Source organism: Pristis pectinata, chromosome 10 (assembly GCF_009764475.1).
Source record: "Pristis pectinata isolate sPriPec2 chromosome 10, sPriPec2.1.pri, whole genome shotgun sequence".
Classification (NCBI taxonomy): Eukaryota; Metazoa; Chordata; class Chondrichthyes; order Rhinopristiformes; family Pristidae; genus Pristis; species Pristis pectinata.
The window spans coordinates 57,218,426-57,246,113 of NC_067414.1; the positions used below are offsets into that span (position 1 = coordinate 57,218,426).

General features: G+C 38.2%; 1 protein-coding gene across 1 annotated transcript in view; it reads right to left on the reverse strand.

The window, feature by feature from the left end:
* The window catches only part of ift172 (intraflagellar transport 172), a 138,614-nt gene that overhangs the window by 8,887 nt on the left and 102,039 nt on the right, over positions 1-27,688 (reverse strand). The window contains 11 exon segments of the mRNA XM_052024729.1: positions 3,087-3,185; positions 7,694-7,753; positions 10,220-10,315; positions 10,883-11,002; positions 12,366-12,476; positions 13,734-13,850; positions 15,872-15,958; positions 19,137-19,200; positions 22,440-22,549; positions 25,161-25,259; positions 25,989-26,118. Coding sequence (XP_051880689.1) covers positions 3,087-3,185; positions 7,694-7,753; positions 10,220-10,315; positions 10,883-11,002; positions 12,366-12,476; positions 13,734-13,850; positions 15,872-15,958; positions 19,137-19,200; positions 22,440-22,549; positions 25,161-25,259; positions 25,989-26,118 — 1,093 coding nt within the window.

Consider the following 27,688-nt stretch of genomic DNA (forward strand, 5'->3'; position numbering starts at 1 on the left):
AGTTCCCTTTTGAATGCTACATTTGAATATGCCTCCATTACCAAACATTGCAGTAAATTTGTATGTTTTATGCTGAATATGGATCTGAATCTAACATAAATTGGGATCTTTTTAGTGCAAGAGGGTTAGATGGGGCAGAATTTGTTAGGTGTATCCAGGAGAGGTTCTTAAGTCAATATGTTTACAGTCCAAAAAGGGGAGAGGCTATTCTGGACCTGGTGTTGGGTAATGAGCCTGGCCAGGTGACTCATCTATCAGTGGGTGAGCAATTGGGGAACAGTAACCACAGCTCATTAACTTTCAGGATAGCTATAGATAAGGATAGGTATGGGGCTAGCGGGAGGGTTTTAAATTGGAGTAGGGCTAATTATGAAGGCATAAGGCAGGAACTAGGTAGAGTAAACTGGGAACAACTTTTTGCTGGCAAGTCCACATTGAGCATGTGGAAAATGTTTAAGGATCAAATACATAGGGTACAGGATAGGTATGTCCCGGTTAGAAGGAAGGACATAAATGGCAAAATAAGGGAACCTTGGATGTCCAGAGAAGTAATGAACTTGTCAAGAAGAAAAAGGACAAGTATATAGAGCTTTGGAAGTTAGGATCAGATAGAGCACGTGAGGACTATAAAAAAGCTAGAAATGAATGTAAGAAAAGGAGGAAAGCCAGGAAGGGCAATGAAAAGTCCTTAGCAAGTAGGATTAAAGAGAATCCAAAAGCATTCTATCCCTACATAAGGAATAAAAGGATAATGAGGGAAAGGGTAGGACCGCTAAGGATAAAAAAGGAAATCTATGTTTGGATGCAGAGGACGTGTGTGAGGTTCTGAATGAGTATTTCTCTTCAGTATTTACCTAGGAAAGGGACAGCCAGGATGCAGAAACTGGAACTGAGGGTGTAAATGTGTTAGGGCATTTAGAGGCAATTGCTGGAGAAAACTTTGAGAGATAGGATATATGAGCATCTGGAATCCAATGACTTGGTCAGGGAAAGCCAGCATGCCTTTGTGCAGGGCAAGTCGTGTCTTACTAACCTGGTTGAGTTTTTTGACAAGGTGATGACAGAGATTGATGAAGGTAGAGCTGTGGATGTCATCTATATGGACTTCAGTAAAGGCATTTGACAAGGTCCCACATAATGGGTTAATCAAGAAAGTTTGGACACATGCGGGTCAGTGGAAAATTGGCTGCGTGGATCCAGAACTGGCTTGCCCATAGAAGACCATAGGGTGGTTGTTGAAGAGACTTTTTCGGGCTGGAGGCCTGTGAGTAATGGTGTTCCGCAGGGATCTGTACTGGGACCTCTGCTGTTTGTGATGTACGTGAATGACCTGGATGAGTATGTTGATGGGTGGGTTAGTAAGTTTGCAAACGATACCAAGATTGGTGGAGTTGTGAATAGTGTAGAAGACTGGCGATGGATATAGCGTGATATAGATCAGTTGCAGATGTGGGCAGAGAAATGGCAGATGGAGTTTAACCCGGATAAATGTGAGGTGTTGCACCTTGGTAGGACTAATGTCAAGAGGCAGTATACTCTTAAGGGCAAGACCCTTAACAGTGTTGAAGAGCAGAGAGACCTTGGGGTGCAAGTCCATGGTTTGATGAAAGTGGCTACACAGGTAGATAGGGTTAAGAAGGCTTATGGAATGCTTGCTTTCATTAATTGAGATATTGAGTATAGGAGTCAAGAAGTTATGATGCATCTCCATAGAACTCTGGTTAGGCTGCATTTAGAGTATTGTGTGCAATTCTGGTCACCTCACTATAGGAAGGATGTTGAGGCTTTAGAGAGGGTGCAGGGGAGATTTACTAGGATGCTGCCTGGATTAGAGGGCATGTGCTATCAGGAGAGGCTGGACAAACTTGGGCTCTTTACTCTGGAGCGGCGAAGACTAAACGGTGATCTGTTGGAAGTGCATAAAATTATGAGGGGCATAGCTAGGGTAGACAAGCAATATCTTTTTCCCCATTATTGAGTGATCCAATACCAGAGGGCATGAATTTAAAGTGAAATAAGATCTCTTTATTAGTCACACATACATCGAAACACACAGTGAAATACATCTTTTGCGTAGTGTTTTGGGGGGCAGCCCGCAAGTGTCGCCATGCTTCCGGCACCAACATAGCATGCCCATAACTTCCTAACCTGTACGTCTTTGGAATGTGGGAGGAAACCAGAGCACCCGGAGGAAACCCACACAGACACAGGGAGAACGTACAAACTCCTTACAGACGGTGGCCGGATTTGAACCCAGGTCGCTGGCGCTGTAAAGCATTATGCTAATCAGTAGGTTCAGAACAAATGCGTGGGGAATATTTTTTTTTACTCAGAGTGGTGGATGCCTGGAATGCATTGCCTGATAGGGGGCTTTTAAGAGGGGCTTGGATGAACACATGAATGAGAGGAAAATGGAGGGATATGGGCATTCTGTCGGTAGGAGGGAATAACTATGTCAGCACAACATTGTGGGCCAAAGGGCCTGTTCTGTGCTGTACTGTTCTAGGAATCTGGACATGAAGCCAGAAAATTGGACAGGAACAAAGAGTCCCTGACCAAGAAGGGTTCCTGTATCCAGGGCTAATCAGGTTCCTGATCTTAAGTCCAGTTGTGTCCCAAGGAGCTGAGTAGGCCTGTTCACAGGTTCAGTTTGGTCCTGGGTCTGGTGTCAGGTCCCTGTTTTCAGGTCCAATTGGGGCCCAGACATGGCATTGGCTGGCCTGCCAGGGAGGCTGGAACCATTGAGAACATGGAAACTGCTACAGTTAAAAATAAATAGCAAATAACCTCAGTGACACCACATAGGGTAGAGAACAGTTTTCATTAATGACAAGGGATGAGTTATGAAATCAGGTGTCTCTGTAAACCTTTTCATTCCCCAATTTATCCACGTTAATGTTGACTATTTCAAATGGTCAGTAAAGGAACTTATACACAAAACTATTTTTCAGACTCAATAAGAAAAAGCAACCACCATTAAGAAAATAAAATCTAAAATTCAGGTTTGATACTTAAATTTGGAATTGCATATTGTTAAGGATGAAACACAGAATAGACAAGTCTACGATATTTCCTCTTGAATTTACCAAAACATGTTGCTTTGCAGGGACAGGTATTTCAAACGGAATATCAGTTTGCTGAAAATCAGAATGATCCAGTGCATCAAGATTCCCTTCCTCGATTGCCTGTAAATATAAGATGCACAAGGTTATCAGAGTAATTTTTAGTCAGCATTTGAAAGACCATTCTTACAGGGCAAATGGAATCTAGAATAAAACATGTTCTAAGATATCTCATTTCAAAAGGAACAAGTAATCATTGTACGCTAACTGTGATGGGGTTTAATACTAAGCATTATTAGGGTGACAAGATGTCACAGTCTATTGTTAGGTAGATTCACGATACTGTGATATTAGGAATGCTGGTCCATTTCTTGCATTTGTCAGTTCCAATTGTTAACTGTGTCATTGTGAAATTGAAGCCCGGTGGAGGTCAAATATGAGGGAAAAAACAGAAAATTAGTCCTGGCAGTTTGTTCAAAATGGAAGTTGCCTCCTCAATAGTGCTGGTGTCTGGGACAACAAACGTAGGATGATTCACACCCATGCATAAAGGATGCTTGCTCGTTATTCACAATATACATCTTCATTCTCCACTGATTCAAAACCTGAACATACTTATTTTAGAATTTGTTGTCTGAAAGCAAAATACTGCAGATGCTTGTATTCTGAAATAAAATTGAGAACAGTTGGAAATGAAACAAGTTTTACTCTGCAGAGAAACCAGTAGGGGTGGACTACACCTTCTCCCACTCTGCTTATAATAAGAACACCATTCCTCTTCCCCCCCCCCACCCATTTCTCCATCTCCACTGTTGCGATGATGGCAGCTTTTTTTTTAAGCAGTGCTTCTTTCATTTTCTTTCAACCATTGTTTCCCCTTCAGCATGGTTGACAAGGCTGTCAACTAAATCTGTTTTATTGCCCACATTCACCCCTCTCCTCCCAACCAAAGTAAGAATAAAGTTTTCCCTATGCTCACCTCCAACTTCACCATCTTCCACACTCAAAGGATCATTCTCTGTAATTCTCCCACCCACTCCCCTTCTCATGGTACTTTCAGTACAACCACAGGAGATGTAACACCTGCTCTTTTAACTCTTCACTTCCCATCTTCCAGGGACCAAAAGATAATGTGGTCTCCTCTCGATTGGGGAAAACCAAATACAGGTTGTGTTGCCGCTTTGCAGAACCTGTCATGTCAATCTGCTCCGGTGACCCTGAGCTTGTAAGTGCTGTCATTTGAATTTTCTATACCACTCCCGCTCTGACCTCTTTACTTTTGGCCTCTTACACTGTTCCAATAAAGTTTACTGTATTAAGGAACAGTACTTCATCCTGTGATTTGATACTTACAGCCTTCAGGATTTACAACTTAATTCAACAGCTTCAGATAATCAACCATTCCTGTCTTGCAGATAACATTTCCACCATTCAGTATTTTTTTTGCCCTCTCTCCTCTTCAGGCATCAGACTTCATTCATCTCTTCCTATTCTTCTGGATTTACCCTTACCATCTCTTTCAACTGACACCACCACCGAATGCATTCAATCTCTCCTGGTCTTTGTCCTATCAAAGACCTTCCCTCTACTTATCTCCAGCCATCCCCACTTTCTCTGCAACCCTGCTTCAGTTCTAGGTTTTCCCAGTTCTGATGAAAGGTTGACAGGCTGAAACTTTAATTCTGCTTCTCTCTTTTCTGGACCTGCTGGACTGCTCAATGCTTCCCGTATTTTCTGTTTGCATTTTAAGTTTTTGTATTTGTACATTTTACCATAACCAATTAAATTCTCCAGTGCATAGCTTTGTGTACATTATTTGTGATAAATCTTTAAGGAAAAGGGCAGACAAAATTATTGCATCAGCAAAGGAATTTTATTAACATTTCTTTGACTTATTCAAGCTTAACGTAAACCAGAAGTTATTTACAAAACAAAATTCAAAAAACCAATGAAAAATAAAGAATAGTGTCCAGAAAATCACAATGTCCTTCTTGCTAATTTGTTCCAGAATTAATTTCTTTAAGATCCAATCTTAAAGAAAATATACTTTCTTTAAATAGTGCACTTGATCAAAGTGATTGGTGGCAACCTGATGCATCCAGCCTCCTTGTCTAAAACAATCAAAACTTCCTTGATTTCACACTCCTCGGAAGCAAAATCATACTGCAGGCAGCAGAGGTCCCTTACATAGAACATAGAACACTACAGGCCCTTCGGCCCGCAATGTCGTGCCAACATTTTATCCTCCTCTAAGATCTACCTCACCCTTCCCTCCTACATCACCCCCCCCATTTCTCTACCACTCTTAAATGTTCCTAATGTATTTGCCCCCACAACCTCTGCATGCAGTGCGTTCTATGCACCCACCACTCTCTGTGTAACAAAAACTTACCCCTGACATCCCCCTTATACCTTCCTCCAATCACCTTAAAACTATGTTCCCTCGTGTTAGCCATTGTCGCCCTGGAAAAAGTCTCTGACTGTCCACTTGATCTATGCCTCTTATCATCTTGTACACCTCTATCAAGTCACCTCTCATCCTCCTTCTCTCCAAAGAGAAAAGCCCTAGTTTGCTCAACCTATCCTCATAGGACATGCTCTCCAATCCAGGCAGCATCCTGGTAAATAGCCTCTGCACCCTCTCTAAAGCTTCCACATCCTTTCTATAATGAGGCCACGAGAACTGAACACAACAATCCAAGTGTGGTCTAACCAGAGTTCTATAGAGCTGCAACATCACCTCGCAGATCTTGAACTCAATACCCCAACTAATGAAGGCCAACACTCCATACACCACCTTAACAACCCTATCGACCTGCGCAGCAACCTTGAGGGATCTATGGACGTGGACCCCAAGATCGCTCTGTTCCTCCACACTGCCATCAAACCTTGTATTCTGCCTTCAAATTCAATCTCCTTAAGTGTATCACTTCACACTTATCCAGGTTGAACTCCATCTGCCACTTCTCAGCCCAGCTCTACATTCTATCAATATCCTGTTGTAATCTACAGCAACCTTCTACACTATCCATAACACCACCAACCTTTCTATCATCAGCAAACTTACTAACCCACCCTTCCACATCCTCATCCAAGTCATTTATAAAAATCACAAAGAGCAGGGGTCCCAGAACAGATGCCTTCGGAACATCACTGGTCACTGACCTCCAGGCTGAATACGCTCCATCTACCACCATCCTCTCTCTTCTATGGGCGAGCCAATTCTGAATCCACACAGCCAAGTTTCCCTGGATCCCATGCCTCCTGACTTTCTGAATAAGCCTTCCATGAGGAACCTTATCAAACGCCTTACTAAAATCCATGTACACCACCTCCACTGCTCTACCTTCATCAATGTGCTTTGTCACATTCTCAAAGAATTCAGTCAGGCTCATGAGGCATAACCTTCCCCTCACAAAGCCATGCTGACTGTCCCTAATCAGCCTATGCTTCTCTAAATGCCCATAAATCCTGTCTCTAAGAATCTTCTCCAGTAATTTGCCCACCACTGAAGTAAGACTCGTTGGTCTGTAATTCCCAGGGTTATCCCTACTCTGTTTCTCAAACAAAGGAGCAACATTTGCCACCCTCCAATCATCTGGCACTACTCCTGTGGCCAGTGAGGACGTAAAGATCATTGCCAAAGGTGCAACAATCTCTTCCCTCACTTCCTGTAATAACCTTGGATAAATCCCATCCGGCCCAGGTGACTTATCTATCCTAATATTTTTCAAAAGTTCCAACACATACATTTGAGAACTGATCAATTCTCAAACTTAGTATCTTGTGGAACATAGATGATAGGCAGTGCTTCAAAAGCAGAGGTGAGAGGGAGAATTGAGAAAACAGCAGAAGCAAAATGATACATGATTAGTGGCGCACCTCATTTTACATATGCCAGTCAATAGATTAACTTGATTGCACAAAATAAGTTGTTTAATTAGCATATTTATTCATTAATGTATCTCCTCACTTTTAGCATTGTGACTTCTGTAAAGACCAGGGTCTTATAACAAACTGAGCGTGGTTCTGACCATTATGCACCGATTGCACTGGTTTTGGAACTCTGCTGTTCACACCAACAGGGGAAGTGGCTGAATGATCTCTCACCCTCCCTACCCCACCAAATCAAGAAATGCATCATACAATGCCTAACCTTGACAAAGTAGCAGTTAGTGGACTAAGTCTTGCTTAACAACATTTCACTAAATCAAAATTTCCTAACAATTTTACCACCTGACCGTGACATCTACTTTTTCCAGACTGCACTTTCAAGTGTCAACTATATGTCATTTCAGGTGGTTTTTAAATCTTATAACTGTACACTAAATCTTTCACTGAAGGAATTCTCACTCTCAGCTGCATCCCCTTGTCAAAAGTCTCACTGGGGACAGACATTCTGCTACTAGAGGCAAGACAACACAAAACCAAGAACCTGGTGCAAAATTAGGTCAATGATCCATTGGACTGGCTGAACAGAATTCTCCGGCAGGCAATAATGTTGGGAATACAAACATTGTTTATGAAAGTAATGCTCTAAATTCCTTTTTTTCTTAAATATGCTGAGTTACAAAAAAAGCTTTTCCTTAAAAAGCAATAAAAACCTGAAATTAGAACACTGAAGCACTTACATCACTAAGATCCAGGAAACGATTCAGGAATATGAAAGCCATGTTCTCCCATCCGACTACCTGCAAAAATAAAATTCTTTGCTAAAGCATAACTATTAAGTAACCAAAAATCATATGGATACCAACATCTAGATATTATTAGGAGAAAGCTTCAGAGAGTGCTTTATTCTCTCATCAGGTGCTTGGTCTCTTTGCAATTTCTTCCCTATAGAATGGTTGCCTTTGAATTCACAAGGCTGTTTCAGCCACACATCCAATCTGCTGCATCAGTGACTATTGTGCTATTATCAGTTTTATTACTATGAATTGAAAGGAAAAAAAACAAGTTTACATTCCATTAGCAGAACAGAAATAAAAGGTACAAGATAAAGCATTACTAAAGTTCCAACCTGAAGCTGCACAAAAAATTCCAACTTTGCAGTAGAAGTCTAATGCCTTGGTACTGGTTGGCACCAATCAAAGTGTGATAAGCAGTGGCTTGTTTTGTTTGAGGATCAATCGCTAGGAAAATCAGTAATGTACAAGAACCAAGACCTTTCTCTGCTATTTCGATGGTTGGTTGGGGATGGGGTGTGGGGAATGTGGGTGATGAGTTATGTCAGTAGATAGGTGGGTGGACGTGGGGGGCAAGGGGAGGATTGTAATCTTGGGCTGAGTTTCTCCGGGGAATGGAGGACCCAAAGGAGGGTTCCGAGTTGTGTTTCCAGCACTGTCCTGCTTCCTGCTCAGATACAATGCAGCAGGCTTCAAGGATGTTGTGAAAATATGCAGGCCATGTACGCATAAAGGAAAATTGCAGAGGTGGCAGCCAGGCCTATGTTGCATGCCGTTAAGGCACCACGGGTATAGCGGGGGTCCTCTAATTATTAGGTGTCAGTCACATGAAGCAACAAGACTTTCTTGCAGCTTCTCTGCTCTCTGTTCATTTCCCCAGTTATGCATGGTTCCAAAAGGAAGGTCCACTAGTGCACCCATGGATTGAAAACTTATAGGCCAATACTCCTGGACATCATTGACTACTTATCATACCATTCCCTGCAGATTTTTGCAAGTTGAGGAATTGTAGTGGCAACCTAAACAAATCAACCAGAAACTCACTTAGTAAGTAGTTAATGACCCCTGCAAACAGAATTATAGAGATGGGGGGAGTTGGGGGTGGGGGGGAGTACTTCCTGCTACTTAATGCATGTTCAGCAGCTCAGTATTATGAGAGAGCACAAGCTAGGTCATTGAACTCAATCATGACAATGTTGGCATCAAATCAGTGCTGCACTCTAACTAACATTATGATCTGCCTTGTCTTCAAGCCTCCAGTAATGTTAATTGGGCTCAGGCCTTTACAAAAATGGCACTTGGCATGGTTCACAATATACGCCCACATTCCTTGCAATCATTCTGAAAATCCACATATACACACAGCACCCAAAAATCAACACTATCAAGTCTAATTTCTCATTCTTTCTTTTTGATTTACTGATAAAGTTGTACTTCATATGATGATGGCACTTTGAACAACACTTCAAATGTCAACCATGTGGAAGGCAAGGGCAGCGGGTGCATCATCACCACCAAAGCCGAATCATCTACCATCCTGACCTGGAAATAATTCATTATTCAGCCAAATACTGGAACCGCTTATCTAACTGCAGTGTGAGAGTAGCTTGATCATTCAGGCTGTAGCAATTCAAGGAGGGAGCTCTGCACCACTTTCTCAGTGGCAAAAAGGGATGAGCTATTTAAACAGTGGCTAACCAGCCATGCTCACATTCTGTGCATGAATAAAGGCTTCCATCCACTGAACATGAAGGATCTTTTGATGACGGAGAATCAAGATGAAATTAATCTTATTCTGAAACTGTTCCATCTACTCCTATCAAATTTTATTTCAGTTCTCCTTCCATCTTACTATACAAAATTATTTGAAAGCTAATTACTGACTGTTAATTCTTAATTTGTATGTTATTAAAAGCAGCTGTGTCAAGAATGGTATTACAGATGTTAGTCTGAAATACAACTGCATTTTAAATGTAATCAAATTATGTATTCTCAATCAAATTATAGTATTCAAACCAATAAGTCTCAGGTTATGTTTCTTCCATATTGAAGAAGAATGGAAAAGAATCTGTTTTTATAAATGCATTCTCAAGTTCTCAGGATATTCCAGGGTGCTTTAAAGTCAAAACATATATTTGAGATATAGTCAGTTATGTACTGTACAAATATTCAGCCAAAAGTTTCCAAAACCAGCCTGAATGTTAACTTTCTGAAAAAAAAAATCAATTCTCATTTGTTAATGTATAGATCCTGACTGAATTTAATCATCACATACCATTACATTCTTTTCTTAAAAATTAAGGGAATTTGCTTTGCTTCAAGACAATAAGCTTTTCTCCAAAATGAGAATTTTTATACGTATCTACAATTTTCTTGCATTATTTTTTCGAAGTCACTACTGGCAAAGCTTTTCTTGCGTAAACAGTTGTATCCCCATTAATATAAAATCACAAAAGAAGAGAGAATTTATACCTTTGCTGCCATGCCAGCCTCATAAAATGCTTTGTCAGCAGGGATGATGTCTGTGTGCCGCAGCAAAGAGATGGATAACTTTGCAGCAACCATGTCCTGAAATCAAGAATCATTTAATAAGTTTAAATGTGCAATAGGTTAATCAATTTTAAGAAGTCCTGTTACTCCAAGCAAGACACCTGCTCAATACCAATGAACTGACTTTACAAATAAAGTCATTTGCATTTTATTCCTGAAAACATTTCAATTTCCTGTTCCAAGTTTCTCAAGAAGAACACAGAATCCATTGAAGTACATTAGTGAAAAGAAAATTGTATCAGAATGTTGATTGGACGTTTGATTAATTTATGAATACCATACCTACGATACATCATGCATTGGTAATTAAAAACCTGTTAAAATAGTTAGAGAACTATTGGCCTGTATACAAAAGGTGAACTCTCTCACTGAAAAAACTAATAAAAAACACATTTCTTAACAACAATGTATACATAGACCATTAGAATACAAGACAGTCTTGCTTAATATATGAAAATGATTAACAGTTGGTGAATTAATGAAAACTCATCCTTAAATCAACATATCCAAAAAATAACCATGTGTTGGGATCTGGTGACATATGAACCACTGATAGGACACTTTAGGATGGCTATTCAAACTTACCAGTTGATTGACTCCCAGTGACGCTGCACGGGTGGCATAATAGTGTGCAATCAGTAGCATCTGCTCAAATTCTTCATGAGCAGGAGAATTAGCCTCTGAAGATTTAACCAGGTTTTCACACTAGAAAATTACAAAAAAGTCCAAAAAAATTAAATTGTAGAATTACAAATAAATCACAACGAATATCATCTCTTCCAATTCTTAAAAGATGTAAAATGACATCTCGTATTGTAATAATGAGATACTTCAGAGGAAGTATTTAAGTATATTCAAGTCCTGCTTAGATCTACAATGTGCTGTAAGACCTCAAGTGCAGATGAATCTCAAAGATTTCAAATGAGAAGTGCATGATGTAGTCTCAAAATAAAGAATTTTTCCAAATCCTAGTAGTCAGGTAGAAATTTCACAGTTGGCAGAAGCAAGCAATAATTTACCAACTATCAAAAATCACAACCAACTCTCTTCAAAATTAAACCATTTTTGAAAACTAAAGCAACTTTATATGAAGATATAATTTCTTTTCTTTACAAATAACTCCGACTACAATCTCTCTTTCTCTCGCACTAATCCTAGTCCCTTTTCTTAACTGTGTGCAGTTCAAATGTTACTATTTGTTCAAATATTATTATAATGAATACTATTTCTCACATGGAAAATTTGAAGATGTGGAAACTCTTCTTAGCATACATATTTTTGGTATCAAGAGGAAGTTCTAAGTTACTTTACAAAACAGTTATTAGTTGCATTATGCAAACATTCCATTCTACCACAAGCAAAATTAAAATCCTCAAAATAATTTCTATGTATGCAATAAAGCATTTATAATTTATAATTTTTATAATTTATAATATTTCATTTATAACTTCTTCAGATTAATGTTCTGTTTAATACTAAATCGTTACTGTGTATTGTTTGTAAACACTATTTACATTCTGGTGAGAATTAAGTCCAGAATTACTGTAATATGTGATGAAGCTATTATCTGGCCTCAAGCAAAGCCAAATCAAAATGCAGGTATGCAATTTGTACAGAAGCCAATATTTCTTTTCTCAGTTCGACAAGTTCAAAATGATTCCGTATTTATCCTCAGAAAATATGAACTATTTCTTTTGGAATGACCCTAGAATGTCTCATCCTCACATCACGGTGGAGAATCTTTGTAAGCAACGTAACAAGATTGCCTGATCAAGTAAGAATTAAGATTAACTGCATGCCAAGTCTCAGAGCAGAAGTTTTTGCTCTGGTCCCCTGTTCAACTACTGCAGAGTATTGATTTGAAGCATTTAAATTCTTTCCATCCAAAAACCTCTTAAGAGAATTCATAGACCAAAAATCAAAGCTACATCCATCTGGATTTCTTTCTCCATTCTGGGGAATAAAAGAAATGAGTAAATACTCTTTCATATCCCAATATCTGTCATAAATCTCAATTTGTTTGAGTTTTTATTCCCCACATAAAAAATTAAGTTTATGCCACACTAACCAGATTGAAGAGTACATTGCGAAGATCAGCCCATGTCCTGTAGGCATCTGCACTATTTATATCTGGCATGTTTATTACATCCATGAAAATCCGTTTGTATATATTGAAATTCTGAAAGAAAAAAGAGAGTGAACCTAAAAAAAAAACAAGAATACACAAAAATGTTCCCCTATTAATATATTACCATTTCCCAAAGAATGTACAGGCTATTGTGATCTATTGTATGAAGCACATGCTTTCAAAGAAAAAAATCCTGCAGGCAAATCCTAACTCTACCAACATAATACTTTTGCTGCTGCCTAGCACGTTTGCATCAGCCATCTACATTTCAACAGCCAGGACCCTCTTATATAGGGTGATTTGTTCCAGATGGCAAATATCAGGAATCTTGGAAGTCACTTAGCTACAGCTGATGGATGTCATCAAAGCCTTGGACAATTTTGTGAAAGGAAAATAATTGGTAGCTGGTAGGTTAGCAGATTGGGGGTGGGGTGGAAGGGATGGGGGGCAGATGGGGGCAGGGTGGGGATTAATGGAAGGAGCCTAGGGAAATAACATTTCATAATTGTTTTGTGGATACCAGAGTAGCTGTGTCCACTGAATCCTCCAGCAGTAGTCACTACTACATGTTTGATTTTGCTGACTGCAACATCCGTGATAGATGCTTTAACCAGCAGGCCCTAACATTACATTCAGATAATATCCACATCAAAGTACTCTTACTTGTATCAGGTTCCAGCCCAAGTCAGAAATTAAATGATCATAAAGGGATCAAAGAGATGTATGCATAATGCTTGGATTTTAACCTGTTCCACCTCTTTTTGCTGTGGTTAGAAAATTGAAATTCTCTTTTCTCTTTCTGTGTCAGTTACTTGATCTAAAGCTTGATTCATCTTATCATTACTCACTCTAACAGCCCTCTACAACTACTAGGTGCATACATTTAGGTCTTAACCATATATTCTTTTATATAATAGTTCAGAGAAATTTGTTAATGAATTCAATTCTATGTAATGTACTAGCACTACTGTCAGTCATTGTTTATTCTGTTGTTTATTTTGCACGTGTAAGTTATATATTATTTATGTTAATTTAAGTTTATCTTAACTTATGTTTGTCTTTGTCTTGTAATGTACTGTGTTGCTGCTGCAAAAAGCTGATTTTCACGGCATTTATACCCTGTGTATGAATGCCTATGACAACAAAAAACTTGAACAAATATGCAGCTTTGAAAGTGCAGCCTTCAAATGTGCATGCGGGACCTCAAATCCCTAGCAAACCATCTAACACCATACATCAGTCTCCAAGAACTGGTACTTCACTAAAGCATATACAAGGAGAGTTACTAGGGAGATTAATTTCACTCACTTGTGTATTAGCAGGAGCACCATGTTGAACGTATAGATTTAATGCCTTTTCCGAATGACCTTCTTTAATAAGGTGCGTAACATACAAAGCCACATACTTGTGAAGAATTTTGTAATTCTAAAACACACAGTGCAATTATACAAGTTTTAGAATATATTACAAATGTTGAAAACTCAATATACAAAAACCAGAAGTAAATTACTTGTATATTCAGATATTTGTTTCCTGGATTCCACTCTTTGGCTACTGATTATGTAAAGAATTGTAAGAATTTATATTACAATAACAAACCATGTGACCCAAATGGTCCAGGCAGTATTTATATCCTGAACTAGTCTCCTTCCACTCTAATTACCCATTCCCACTTTGCTCTAATATGAGTACGAACAGTGGCTTCCTGAGGAACAACTTAAAACTGCTGTTATAATTTTCTAGGTGTATCACATTCAAATTTCATAAAATGATTTTAAATTGGCTCAGAATTTAAAATGAGAACAATGGTGATACAATTCGCACTCAGCATTACAATGGACAAAATCTGACAGCAGCTTCTGGGCTGCGCATGTACTTTTTTAATTGTGCAAACTCCTAAATTTTTGTCCCATTCTCTACTCCTCCACAAGGAGCGCTTTAATAGGCCTTGTTAATACTTCAACCTGCTGAAAACCTGTTGCTCCTGCCCCTTGTTCTACAATTAAAATGGCTGAAATATTTAGGGCTGGTATATTTAGTAGTTTTTTTAAAATAAGTAGTAACTAATAGTTACAGCTCAATAACTCTTCTAATCTTGAACAATTAATTTTACAAATGATTCACTCCCTCAGAAGAAATTTACTGGAAACATATAAAATGTTTTTTTCTAATGTTTTCCATCTCTTCTAACTCTCTCCCTTAATCCCAACTCCATTTCCCAATCTTTGTTTTACTTCCTGATGACTATTTAAATCTAGTTTATATTTCCTGCTATATACTTCCTAATTTGTAGCACATAAATTCCAGGTTGGATTCTTCAGTCTGATTGGTTGAAGAACCTCCCTGTTCACTGATCCGGTGTAGAAGAGGTCACACCAAAACAGGAGTCAGATTGAAGGATATCTATACTGACATCCTGCAGAAGTCCTTGGCAGCTGTCAGCAAGGTGAATAATAGATGCTGTTGCTTTCCTACTGACAGGAAAATCTGGGCCATTGACAAGGAAGACTCTTCTCCATATCACCTCTAATGGTTTCAACAGCACTGTGGAATTAAAACACTGCCTTTGCAACAGAATTTGTATCATAGAACAATTATACTGATATTGACAATTTTTTAAAAAAATTAAATTTGTGGTAAGGAGGAGTCTCTAGAAAGGATGATATTTATTGCCACTCCCTAGTTTGCATTGAATTAAGTGGCTTGTCAGGCATTTCAGAGCTCAGTTAAAAGCTAACCGCACTGCTGTAACCTTAAGCAAAGGAAGAACATCATTTCAAAAACACATGACTTAAGTAAAACTCTACTACTTTGCAAATCACAAGGATTGACATGATATAAATTGAACATTTTTCATTATACATTGTGAGGGCACCAAATTATACATTGTTTACATTTTAAAATGTCCCTCAAGTACAAAAATTAATTACTAGTGACATTTTTTCCATGATAGTCCACTGTATTTTCCATCCAACATCCAATATGAATATTGTAGAAATTAATAAGAATTAATAAGAACTTACAAAGAATACTAACAGCAGCAAGCTCCTTTACAATTTCTTCAGATTAAAGGTTATTTACATGGGGACAATTTAATATTGTATAAACAGCCCAGAATACTATGAAAACAAATTTTAAAATATTTAAGAGGTATTTAAAGATGGAAGAGTAACATTATTTAAATTGATGTGAAATTTTGGGCAATAATATTCAAAGACCATCAGCAAATAGCCGATTGCAACTTCAGGAATTGAATGTTGACACAGAAATCCTTAAGTTGTTGGCAGTCATGCAAGGAAATGCTGATATTTTTCCACAAAATTTGAAGTCTACATGTTCAAATCCTATAGTGAAACTTGAATCCATAATATTCTAAAGCTGAGGCAATAGTTATGCTAAAATGACATTTTAGCATTAAAATATATGCGATTTTAGTTCTACTCCACCTGCTTATTGGCAGTTTCTATGCATTTTTCCCATTGTCCTCGTTCAACATACATGTCAAGTGCTGCTATTACATCCACTCCAACCAGCTGTAAGAAAAATAAATATGTATGAATTATATGAAGAGACTATCACTCAAAGCTGGAAGAAACAATTGTAAATTTACCAGACTTCATTTCACTTGTGAAGCCAATTGCCCTCTTCAAAAGGAATTTACAAAAGGCTTAAAACCCAGCACCACCTTGCACACCCCATCCATCTTTAAGTACCAGTAAAATTGGTTCATTCTAGGATTCTATTCATAGATTAAAATTAATGTAACTTTCAGCAATGTAACTTTTACAGTGTAGATCACCTTTTAACTAAGAATCTGGCAAAGTGGTTTAATGATTTGGTCCCTTGACAGGTCCACCATGATGAAGACAGCCACTGAAAGTTTAAATGTCTTCTGAATGCCTGAATCTTGCCTGCTGTTACCATGCACTTTGTCACAGCATTTACAATAGGTGCAGTGCAACATGGGCAGAGGCCTCAGTGGAGATCTCCAGCATATGCACTTTATCAGAAAATTGCAAACCCACAGAGAGATTTACCCACTGCTGGCACACCAGCATGACTATTTTCTTAAAAAATAACATCAATTTCAGTTGTTTCAGTAATATTTTGAATTGTACTCATAGAAGGTGTAGTCTCTTTCTGGGATAACAATTTTGTAAAATCAGATCTAGAGCAAAGAGATTTCAAAGTGAAATTACAATTTTTCGTAGGATTACAAAAAACTTACCACGCAGAGAGTGGCTATTTGGCACACCATATTTGTGCCAGTTGAGAAAGAGCTACACAGCCTAATCCCACCTTCCACTACTAGATCCATGACTCCTCACGTATATTTCCAAGTAGTTTTAAATGGGATGAGATTTTTGCCTCAACCACCCCTTCAGACCCCTAATGCCGGCTGGATGTAAAGATCTTCCCTCATCTCTCCATCAATTGTTCTACCAATTCCTTGAAATCTACGCCCCTGCTTTTTGACCCCTCTGCAAAAGGTTTTTTTTTATCTCAGTCCCTCATAATTTTTCATACCTTAATAAAGTCTCTCCTCTGCCTCCTCTGTCCAAAGCAGACAATAGCAGCCTTTTCAGTCTTTCTTCACTGCCAACATTTCCAGTCCTGGCAATGTCCCCATAAGTCCTCTCTGCATCTCTCCAATGCAATTGATTCTTTCCTGTATTATACTGACCTGAACTGTAGATGGTACTTAAGCTGTTATCAATATCCTGAATATCCTCCCATTTATTGTACAATTCCCTTGCCTTTTTGCACTTTCCCACATGCAGTACCTCATATTTCTTTGAATTACATTCCATTTCCACTTTAATGACCAAGCTACCCAATGCTGAATTCTAAAGCTTTACAGTTCATCCTCAAATACACTGCCAATATTTGTATCATCTGCAAACTTCTATATCATGCCTCCTATGTTTGTCTAAACCTTTAGTAAATATTATAAAAAGCAAGACTGAGTACTGTGTCTCAGTGGTAGCAGTCTTTCAGTCACCAAGACACCCATCAATTGTTATCTTTTGCTTCCTGTAATTCAGCCAATTTAGAAACCAATTGGCTACTCTCCCCTAAATTGAATGGGCTTTCATTTTGCTAAGTAGCCTGCCCTCTGAGACCTTGTCAAAAACCTTGTTAAAATCTACATGAACCACATCAAATGCATTGCCTTCGCTTATCCTCCCTGTTACCTTAAAAAAAATTAATTTTATTTATACAGCACAGTAACAGGCCCTTCTGGCCTAATGAGCCCACGCAACCCAATTACATCCATGTTAACCTATAACCCATATGTCTTTGGAACATGGGAGGAAACCGAAGCACCCAGAGGAAACCCACGCAGTCACAGGGAGAATGTACAAACTCCTTACAGACAGCTGCGGGAATTGAACCCCGATCGCTGGCACTGTAATAGCATCATGCTAACTGCTACGCTACCATGCTGCCTCTTCTTAAAAAAAACAGACACAATTTTCCTTTAAGAAATTTATGCTGATTGCCCTTTCATTAACTTGTGCCCTCCTAGAGGTTTTTCTTTTCCTTAGAATTAATAACAAAAAATTGCCATCCACCGAAGTTAAACCAATGTCTATAATTACTGTCTATTATTACTTGGTTTATATCCCTTCCTCCCTTCTTGAGCAACACTACAACGTTAGCAGTCCTCCAGTACTACGGCACCACTTGAGGTCAGGAAGGATTGAAAAAGGATGGTCAGAGCTTTACAGTTTCCTCCCTTTTTCTTATAAAAGCTTAGATATTTATCATCTAGGTCTGGTAATTTGTCCACAATGATACTAAACCTCTTACTGCTTCTTCTTTCACCATATTTATCCAATCCAATATTTTCCTCCTTAATTGCAGTATCAGCACATGATGATAAGTTAAAACTATGCATGAAGAACTTTGCCCATATCCTCCACTTCCATTCACAGGTTACAAACAGGCCCTACTTTAGATTTTCTTCTATTTTACTTCCCAGGATTTTTTCAATGCTCTCTCTTTGATTTCCTACACTTTCCATACTCTTCTGTGGTCTTAAGCTCACACTGACTGACATAAACTTCCCTTTTTGCCTCATCTTGCCCTCTTTGAACCTTGTCATCCAGCAGTCTTAACCTTTTCCTTAATGGAAACAGGAATAACCTGAAGCATTTAAGTCTTCGTCCTGAATGCCTCCCATTGCTCTGACTCTGACTTACCTTCACATAACTGGTTCCATTCCACTTCTGCTAAGTCTCAGTTTGATAACTCAGTTTACTCCTATTTTATCTTTGTCCTTTCCCTTAACAATGCTAGATCCACTGAATTATGATCACTATCACAAAATGATCTTCCACTGATATTCCTTTTCCTTACACTGTTTCATTCCCTGAAAGTAAATCTAGAACTGTTATCCCTCTCCCACAAACCCTACCCTAATTCCTACCCCTCTTGCTGAACTTATTACATACTGGCTGTTACCCTGAATATATTTAAGGAATTCCATGTCCTCTATACTTTTTACCCTAACTGTTCAGCTGTTAATACTAGGATATTTCTTCATATAACTTCAAGAACACCTTTTTTAAAATATCTTACATAAAAAAATTCAGATTCCAGTTTTGACATCCAAAGTAAACAGTCTGTAGGTTTAAATCAACTATATGCAAAATGTGTAATGATATATAATGTTATGTCAATTTACTGCACAAATCAAATTCTTACTGAATCCACTTTGCCTTGATTTTTCAAATGTTCCTTATAGCGTTGGTCAACATAGTCTTCAAATCTGGATAAAATAATGAAGAAAACTGGATAAAAACTACGTGCATTTAACCAGTGCCCATCACACTACAATTCTGCCCCTAAACTCTTCAAAGCCAAAGAAAGTATATTACAATTGCTTTTTCTACAGAAATGCAACAGTCAACCTGCACACAGTAGTCTCATCAATGAAATGAGACAAGTACAGGTCTGGTGATGTGGCTAAGAGACACATTTAGCCAGGACAAAGTCCCCAGTTTGTTGCTCCCAGAAAGAGACTAATGTGGGAGTGCAGTTGAAAAATCATCAAGCAAACCAAACATTTAGCTTCCACATCAGTTTGAATATCCTTAAGTTCTAGACATTTATGTGGGAATATTTTAGTAGTTACATGGGGAATTGGCTGCAAAATCTGGTCCCACATGTTCAAAACCTAGGGTGAAACTTGCACCTGAAACATTCCAACTTGGGGCCAATAGTTGTACAACTTAACCAAGTAACATTTTTGCAATAAAATTTATGTAACAGTGGTTATTTTAATTAGTTAAATTACAAAACCTTGATTATTAAACTTCTTCAGGACGTAAGATTCTTTAGTGATTTTTAAATATGCTATTTTGAGGATATTTATTCACCTTACTTGGATATTATTAGTTTTAAGAGTGTGCAACAATCATTTTTTGAGGAGGTTTACTATTTGAACTGAATGTAATGATTCAGTTCTGTGTTGTGATACCGAAATACATTGAACTTCTGTATGGTCTAGTATGTTAGACATGCTACATCAATGCTACAATCTCAGTTATGTTCAGTTTTATAACATGTGATGTTTAAAATTAATACACTGGAAACAATAATAATTTCAGGGAAAAGAACATACTATTTTATACATTCTCTTGAAATTTGACTGTGTAAATTGAAATACAAGATGAACCCACAATCTATAAACCAAACAAAACAACCAATAGTTGCCACTGAAATGATCCTTGGAAATATAAAGCAATGGGCAGAAATGGGGAAAATATGATTGAGAATAATTAGGTGTGCTTTTTGTTCATCTTCATTATGATCACGTATTCATGAACTTAAAAACATCAAAACAAAATGTACTCCCATGTGGGTATCCCAGATTGATTATACATCTGTGTAATGTTTTGTATGTCTATAAAACATCTATTGATTTGAAAAGATACAAACATATATCTGATGCACTTAGCAAAAAATCTGATCCCTCAAACCCTACAGTATACTTCTTGGAAAAAAAGCCACCATTTCCACATACAACTGTGAGCTTCACAAACCACAAGATCCAATTTTGTGGAAACGGGATCATTCACCCTCTTTTGGGACTTTGATTTTAGGAAAATACCATTCTTGAAATATCCCCTGTAGCTTTTCACAAACAGTTCTCAACCCATGTGACTGAGAACTGTTTACTTTGCAAACAATACAATGTATTCCCAGATTTCTAAAGCTTCCCAAGCAAAGCTTGAAAGCAGTGCCCATACTTGCAATTCATGGATATCACCAGAGTAGATTAATACTGGCAGTTTTCAAAATCAACATCAGATGTGAAGATGCAGTCCAACAACAGGAATGGAGCTCATTCTGATGGTGTGGAAGATATGACCAGGCAGCAGGAGCGAAGATGACAGTCTGTGGATGGGGCAGGTTAGTCTGACACCAGGAGTGAGGAGGCAAGTCTGGCTTGTTGGAACAAAGAGTCAAGTCCAATAAGTGGGAGAGATCAGTCTAGCAGTGGAAGTGGCAAACTCAGTCTGACAGCAAGGGTACAGAGATCAGTATGACAGCAGCTAGCTGGGAGGGCCGGGGTGGTTGGTGGTGGGAACCAACATCTCAGACATACTTGCCCATGTTCTTCCCTGGACAGTTATGCTATAAATATATACAATAGCTGGATCACAGCTTGAGTACAGTTCTGGAAAGATGTGATCCCCTTGGAGAGGGTGCAGTGGGGGGGGGGGGGGGGGGGTGGTGGTGGTGGTTCCGTGGACGTTGTCAGGATTTCATAACTTTGGTAAATTGTAAAGATTAGGCAAGCTGCGACTGCTTACATTGGAACAGAAAAGGCTGAGGTGAGGTGTAAAAAACTATGAGGGGCTTATTGGTGAATGTTCCTTTAAGATAGAGCATAGTGGTGTATGTGTGTGTGTGGCGTGGCTACGTCAACAGAAGATAAAGGATGGAATGACGTTTTTGGAGAGAGCGAGAGAGCAAGAGAGCAAGAGACCTGTTAGTCTCTATCAATGGATGAAAAACAGTAACTGTGCCTGTCACTACAATCCATGTATAGATTTTTGGAGTAATCCAGTGGAGTCCACTTTGTTGTTAACCTACAGAGGGAAACAGGTATTTGTGTGGACGGCCACATCTCAGATGCTTTTCGGGGTGGCAGATACTTTGGAACAAAGCAGTGGAGTTCACTTTGTTGTTGACCTGTAGAAGGAAACAGGTATTTGTGTGGATGGCCATGATTCGAGAGCCTTTCGGGGTGAGGAAGAAGCAGTGGAGTGGTCACAGCTGAGTAAACACTGAGGTGTCATGTGGGTTCCATCGTGGAACATTTGAATTTCGTAATTACTCTCTATTTTCTCTCTATGTTTTATCTTCAGTCAACAGTGGTTTTGCAGAAGCCTTTGCTCACGTTTCACCTTATGGCTTGCTGAACCGAACTTTAAGAACTATTCCTGGACTTGGAGTTTGGGAATTTGCCACACACACATTACAAGTTTAGTTTTGGGGTTAATGTTTAAGATCTAACATTTTTACTTCTAACATTTTTACCTTTATTTTTCTTATTATCATTAGTAGTTATTAATAAAGTAGTTTTAAAAACTTCTACATGACACGGAGTGTTTCTTTTGTTGCTGGTTCGTAACACTAGACAGAGTCAATTTTTCTTTAACAGTGAAATCAATAGATTTAAAGTAATTGGTAGAAGAATTGGAAGAGAGATGAGAAACATCTTTTTCACTCAATGTATGGTTAGGGTTTGGAACTCTCTACCTGCAAAACAGGAACCTTCAAGTACGTATTCAAGTACTTTTTCAATGTAATGAAGAGCTGTGACCTGCAGGGCTGCAGACCAAGTGCTGCAAAGTTGGATTACACTGGGTGGCTCTTCATTGACTAACACAGATACAATGGATTGAATGGCCTCTTTGTTGCATATACACCATGACTCTATTTGCTTTCAACCACGCTGGAATACTCACTGTGCCAAAGCAACTTAAAAGTTGTTACCTGGGATCAAGTTCCTTTGCCACACGCTTGGCTTTGTTCCATTCTTCCCCTCCTATGAAGCAGTCTATGGCTTCTTTTATGAGATCCACATTGAGGAACAATTCAGCTGCCTGGGAAATAATTATTATAATTATCTACAATATTTTTACCATGAATCTATTTTCAGTTAGTCAACATAACACAATAATAGCAAAGAGGGGAGTGCAGACCTCCCAGTGTAACTTCACATTTAATGAGTTACATTACTGGCACAGTTTATTCAAAAGGATTGAGGGAATTCTGTCATTCTGGATATTGAGAAACTTTCTCAAAAGCTTGGAATCACAAGTATAATGCAAGACCTTGCACAGTATAACACTGATAATGTCCAGGCTTTGCTAACTATCAAAGCTGTATCCAAATGTCTCTGGCATTCAGAAACATTCAAAACTATTAAAATCAATTTAATAATTTGAATTTAAAATGCTTAAAATTCTTTAAAAATTAAATTGGCTTAGATACACTTAAATCACTTTTTAACAATTAAAGCAAATCCAATTAATTATAATAAATGTAATTTACATTATATTTTATGTTTCCTCCTCAGAACCTTTCCTCTCCATTCAAACAAATGGGCTCACTCATCACTCAGTTCCCAGAAGCAAGCTTGTATTCTGCCACTGGACTCCATGTGGAACCTAACATCAGAGGCAATGGGAAAATTGGCAATGTAATTCAGCCAGGAAGTTTTGAACTTCTGCACTTGTCCAGGGGTCACAAAAATCTTGACACTTTTTAGGAAGTAAATGTTGACAGTTCAACACGCCACTGTCAACAGTTCCCAGCAAGTTCTGCTCCAAGGTCATATGTACACTGCAGCCTGTGAAAAACACCTCTGAAATGTTCACATTACTTTCCATAGACCAGTCTATTTATAAATATGATCTAAGCATTCTTTAAAAAATATTGAAAAATAATTGTCAATATATTTTATGAAACATCATGCTTCATGTTACACTATTTAATGTTCTTAGTGTCCTTGGTTAAGATAGGTCATTATGTCACACAAATTTTCTGACCCGCTTACTTGATTTGTGATTTCTTAAGATTTTACATGCAATGACTTGTAAGTGAGATTTTACAGTAACACTTCTTTGCCTCAGAATTGGTCACATGACAACTTTCAAGGCATTTTCTCTATCCTTTAAAAATGTCAACGTTGATCATAATTTTTCAACTCTTAAAAGGTAACCTTCCTTTGATTTGGTGATAGAAATGCTTTATCAATATTAATAATTCTTGAATTAATAGTCTAATGTACTTTTTCATTAAATAACCCCTAGTTAGAAGGAATAATTTTCAGGCAGAGCAGTAGTTGTTGTGGTCTGAACTAAATAGTAAGAATGAAGTTTCACAATATATTTATAAGGATGTGAAAAATAACATACGGCCAGATTTTCTCTTTCACTAATGTGAGGTATACCATGATACTCTGTGTCCACCAAAACTAAAAACTGACAAAATAAATCAAAGATATGCGAAAAGGATTTTCAGTAGAAAGTACATATCATCCACTGGCAGAGTATGAGTGAGTGCAACTTAAGTGTAGTAGTCAATATTTTGTAGCAACACAAAAAGCTGGAGAAACTCAGCGGGTCAGACAGCGTCTATGGAGGGAAATGGACAGTCAACAGTTTGGGATGAGACCTTTCCTCAAGACTGGAAGGATAGAGGGGAGGTAGCCAGTATAAAAAAGTGGGGGGAGGCTGGGGGAAGTGGTGGAGCAAGAACTAGCAGATGATAGGGGGATCCAGGTGAGGGGCGGTTGATAGGCAGGTGAGGCGGGGGGGGAGAGTGGGAATGATGTCAGAAGCTGGGAGGTGATAGGTGGAAGAAGGAATCTGATTGGAGAGGACAGTGACCCATGGAATAAAGGGAAGGAGTGAGGAGGGGAACCGGTGGGAGGAATGTGTGGGTGATGAGCAGATCGAGAGGGTGAGGGAGAGGAAAGAGGAAAGAGATCTCTCAATATTTTGTAGGTTGGTCCCACTCATAAAGACATGTCCAATTAGGACATCGTGGAGGAAGCAAGCTGTAAAAATCTTTTCCATGTTGGCAAAACATCTTTCTATTTATTCTCGGTTCTGCCGATAAGGCTAGCGTTTGTCACCCTTGCCAGTTGTCCTTCAAAAGATGGTACTCAGCCTTCTTGATGCAACTGAGTAGCTTGTCAGGTCAAGAGGGCTGATAAATGTTAAGCATGTTGGTTTGGGACTAGAACCAAAAAAGAGCCAAGAAGTAACAATGGATTGTTTCCTTTGCTGAAGGATATTAGTAAAACAGCTTTGGTTCTTATGGCAATCTGACAGTTTCAAAGACAATTTTACTAGTGAAGACACAAGAGACTGCTATCTGGAGCAAAAAAGTAAACTGCTGGAGGAGCTCAGTGGTTCAGCCTTTACTTGTAACAGCTCATTGAAAGTATTATTGTAAGATTTATCTAGGCCCATGGATTACTTGTCCAATATTATAATCACTATACCATCTATTAACGATTACCTGCAACAAAAATATAAAAAAAATTCTAGATCTCTAAACTCTTTTATCTTAAAGAGGCTTGAGATCATGTCTCCAATAATATATTCAACTATCTTTTCTTCTTTGGATATTGCTGTATATTTCAAGTGTTTCATTTTTTAATTAAAGGTTAATTATAAATGTATAACATAACATAAATCATACCGAATTATATTTCTGTATTTCAATTAACCGAGGACCAACTGTCTGAATAACATCAAGAGCTTTTTCCTGGTTTAAGAATTTGATGGACAATTCAGCAGCCTGGAAAACAGAGAATCAATGCAATGAATATTTGTATGAGAGATGTTGTTAAAAAAAAGTTAAAAAAATATAGGTGGGGCTGATGTATTTAAAGTTATTACTGTAAACATGCAATAACTATGAAATATGTAGCTACAAATCAGGCAGATCAATTAAATCAGAAACTGAAAAGTAGAGAGACAATCAAAAACCAACAAAAAAAAACTAAATTCTAGAAGGCTGAAATAAAATAGAAACGGCTAGGAAAGGAGGGAGATTAATTAGCACCCATGGAGAAAAATCATGTTATGTAGACTTCTAATAAAACATTACAAGTTTAAATATAGTTCAGATATTCAGTTACTACCATTTGCTGTTCTTTCATTTTTGAAGTGATATGATCAACCTTGACACAGATTCAATAAGTCACATTTACCAATTTCAGTCATTTAGTTTTAATGTGTGGAATTATGCATCTTTAATTTTCCACTAATATTTTAATATTTAAAGTACAACCACAGAGGGAAAGAATACATTTGTAGCATTGCTCATCATTTGGGGGTAAAATGGTTTGATGTTGACATATTATAATTCATCAGAAAAATATCCACCAAAAGGAATGTAGCCAATTGACTATGTGAGCTTCCTGCACTTCCTGAATGAACTTCAAAAGTTAATGGGTCCCAACACCAAAAATATTGATTCCTTTTATTACGCTGTACTGAAATTCATTCTAGGCACATATTTTACCTTCATCCAGCACTTCTCCATCAGAGCCAGGTTATTTGTTTCCTTGACTTTGAGGTAACATTCCACAGCCCTGATATATTCTCCTGACTGCTCCCATTCTCTGGCTTGTTCAACTATTCCTTCAATTCCCCTGTGGGATAAAATTATGAAATCGCTGAGTGTTAAATTAATAAAATAAAAAGTACAATACTGTTTCAATGAAGAGCTGCATGCTATTTCAGAGAACTACAATTGTCCTGTGGTATAATATTGTTATGAATAAATGATAAAATTAATTATAGTTTTATATAACACATTAACAATTACACATCATCCTAATTTCTATTCTTAACAACTAATTGTCCAGAGATCAAACTACATAAAGACCAAACTAAGCAAGTATAATGAAGAACAGAAGCTATGTTGTTGACAGCATATGTGGTATTCTGAAAAACCCTGCAAACATGACCAGGGACTTCACTGTAGCATTTTTCTGTCAAATCTTAAGAACGGGATGTGTGACTGGAGATTCCCAAAACAGCTACTTTTACACTTTTGATGAATTTCACATTTACTTTAGTACCTTTATAAGCAAGTCAGAAGGTCATCAAACTAAATAATCTCCACTTTGTGCCAACTAGTTAATTGTGGCTACTAAAAATAGGGGATCATTGGTAAAGTCTTCTTCATTATTGGAAAGTCAAACTAGGGTAGGACTTATACAGTAAATGGTAGGACCCTGGAGAGTGTTGTGGAACAGAGGGACCAGCAGTACAAGGACATAGTTCGCTGAAAGCGGTGTCACAGGCAGACAGGGTGGCGAGGGTGGAGTTTGGCACACTGGCCTTCATCATAGCATTGAGTGTAGGAGTTGGGAGGTTATGCTGCAGTTGTACAAGACATTGGTGAGGCAGCATTTTGAGCATTGTGTACAGTTTTGGTCACTCTTTTATAGGAAAGATGTGATTAAGCTGGAAAGGGTACAAAGAAGAATTAGGAAAATGTTGTCAGGACTCGAGAGCTTGAGATAACGAGGGGTTGGACAGGCTAGGACTTTATTCCTTGGAACGTAGGGGTGACCTTATAGAGGTGTATAAAATCATGAGGGGCATAGATAGGGTGAGTGCACACACAGTCTTTTACTCAGGGAAAGGGAACCAAAGACTAGAGGGCATATGTTTAAGGTGAGAGGGGAAAGACTTAAAAAGGGACTCCAGGGTGGTGCATACATGGATCGAGGTGCCAGAGAAAGTAGTTGAGGCAGGTTCAATATCAACATTTATAAGACATTTGGATAAGTACTTGGTTGAGAAAGGTTAAGAGGGATATGGGCCAAACAGGACTAAATTTGGTGGGCACCTTGGTCAGCATGGATGAGTTGGGTCAAAGGTCCTGCTTCTGTGCTGTATTACTCCATGACTATTATTTTTCAAGTTTTCTTTTTAAGAAGTTTGTTTAGATCACATTTATAAATAGACTGGAGGGAAACATCCCTTCAGAACATTGAAAATGGAGAAATGTCCAATGGTGGCATTACATTAAAGGTGACAGAAAATACAGAGGATGATCTGTTGAGTGCTGAAGCTGTTGGATGGAAAGCAAGAGAAATTCTTGTTCTGGGTGGGAAAAGAGGAGGTGAGAATAGAGTTATAGGAAATGGAACTGGCACAGTTGAGGGTCATGTCAAGTATGGTGGAAGAGGAAACCACAGTTAAAGAGAA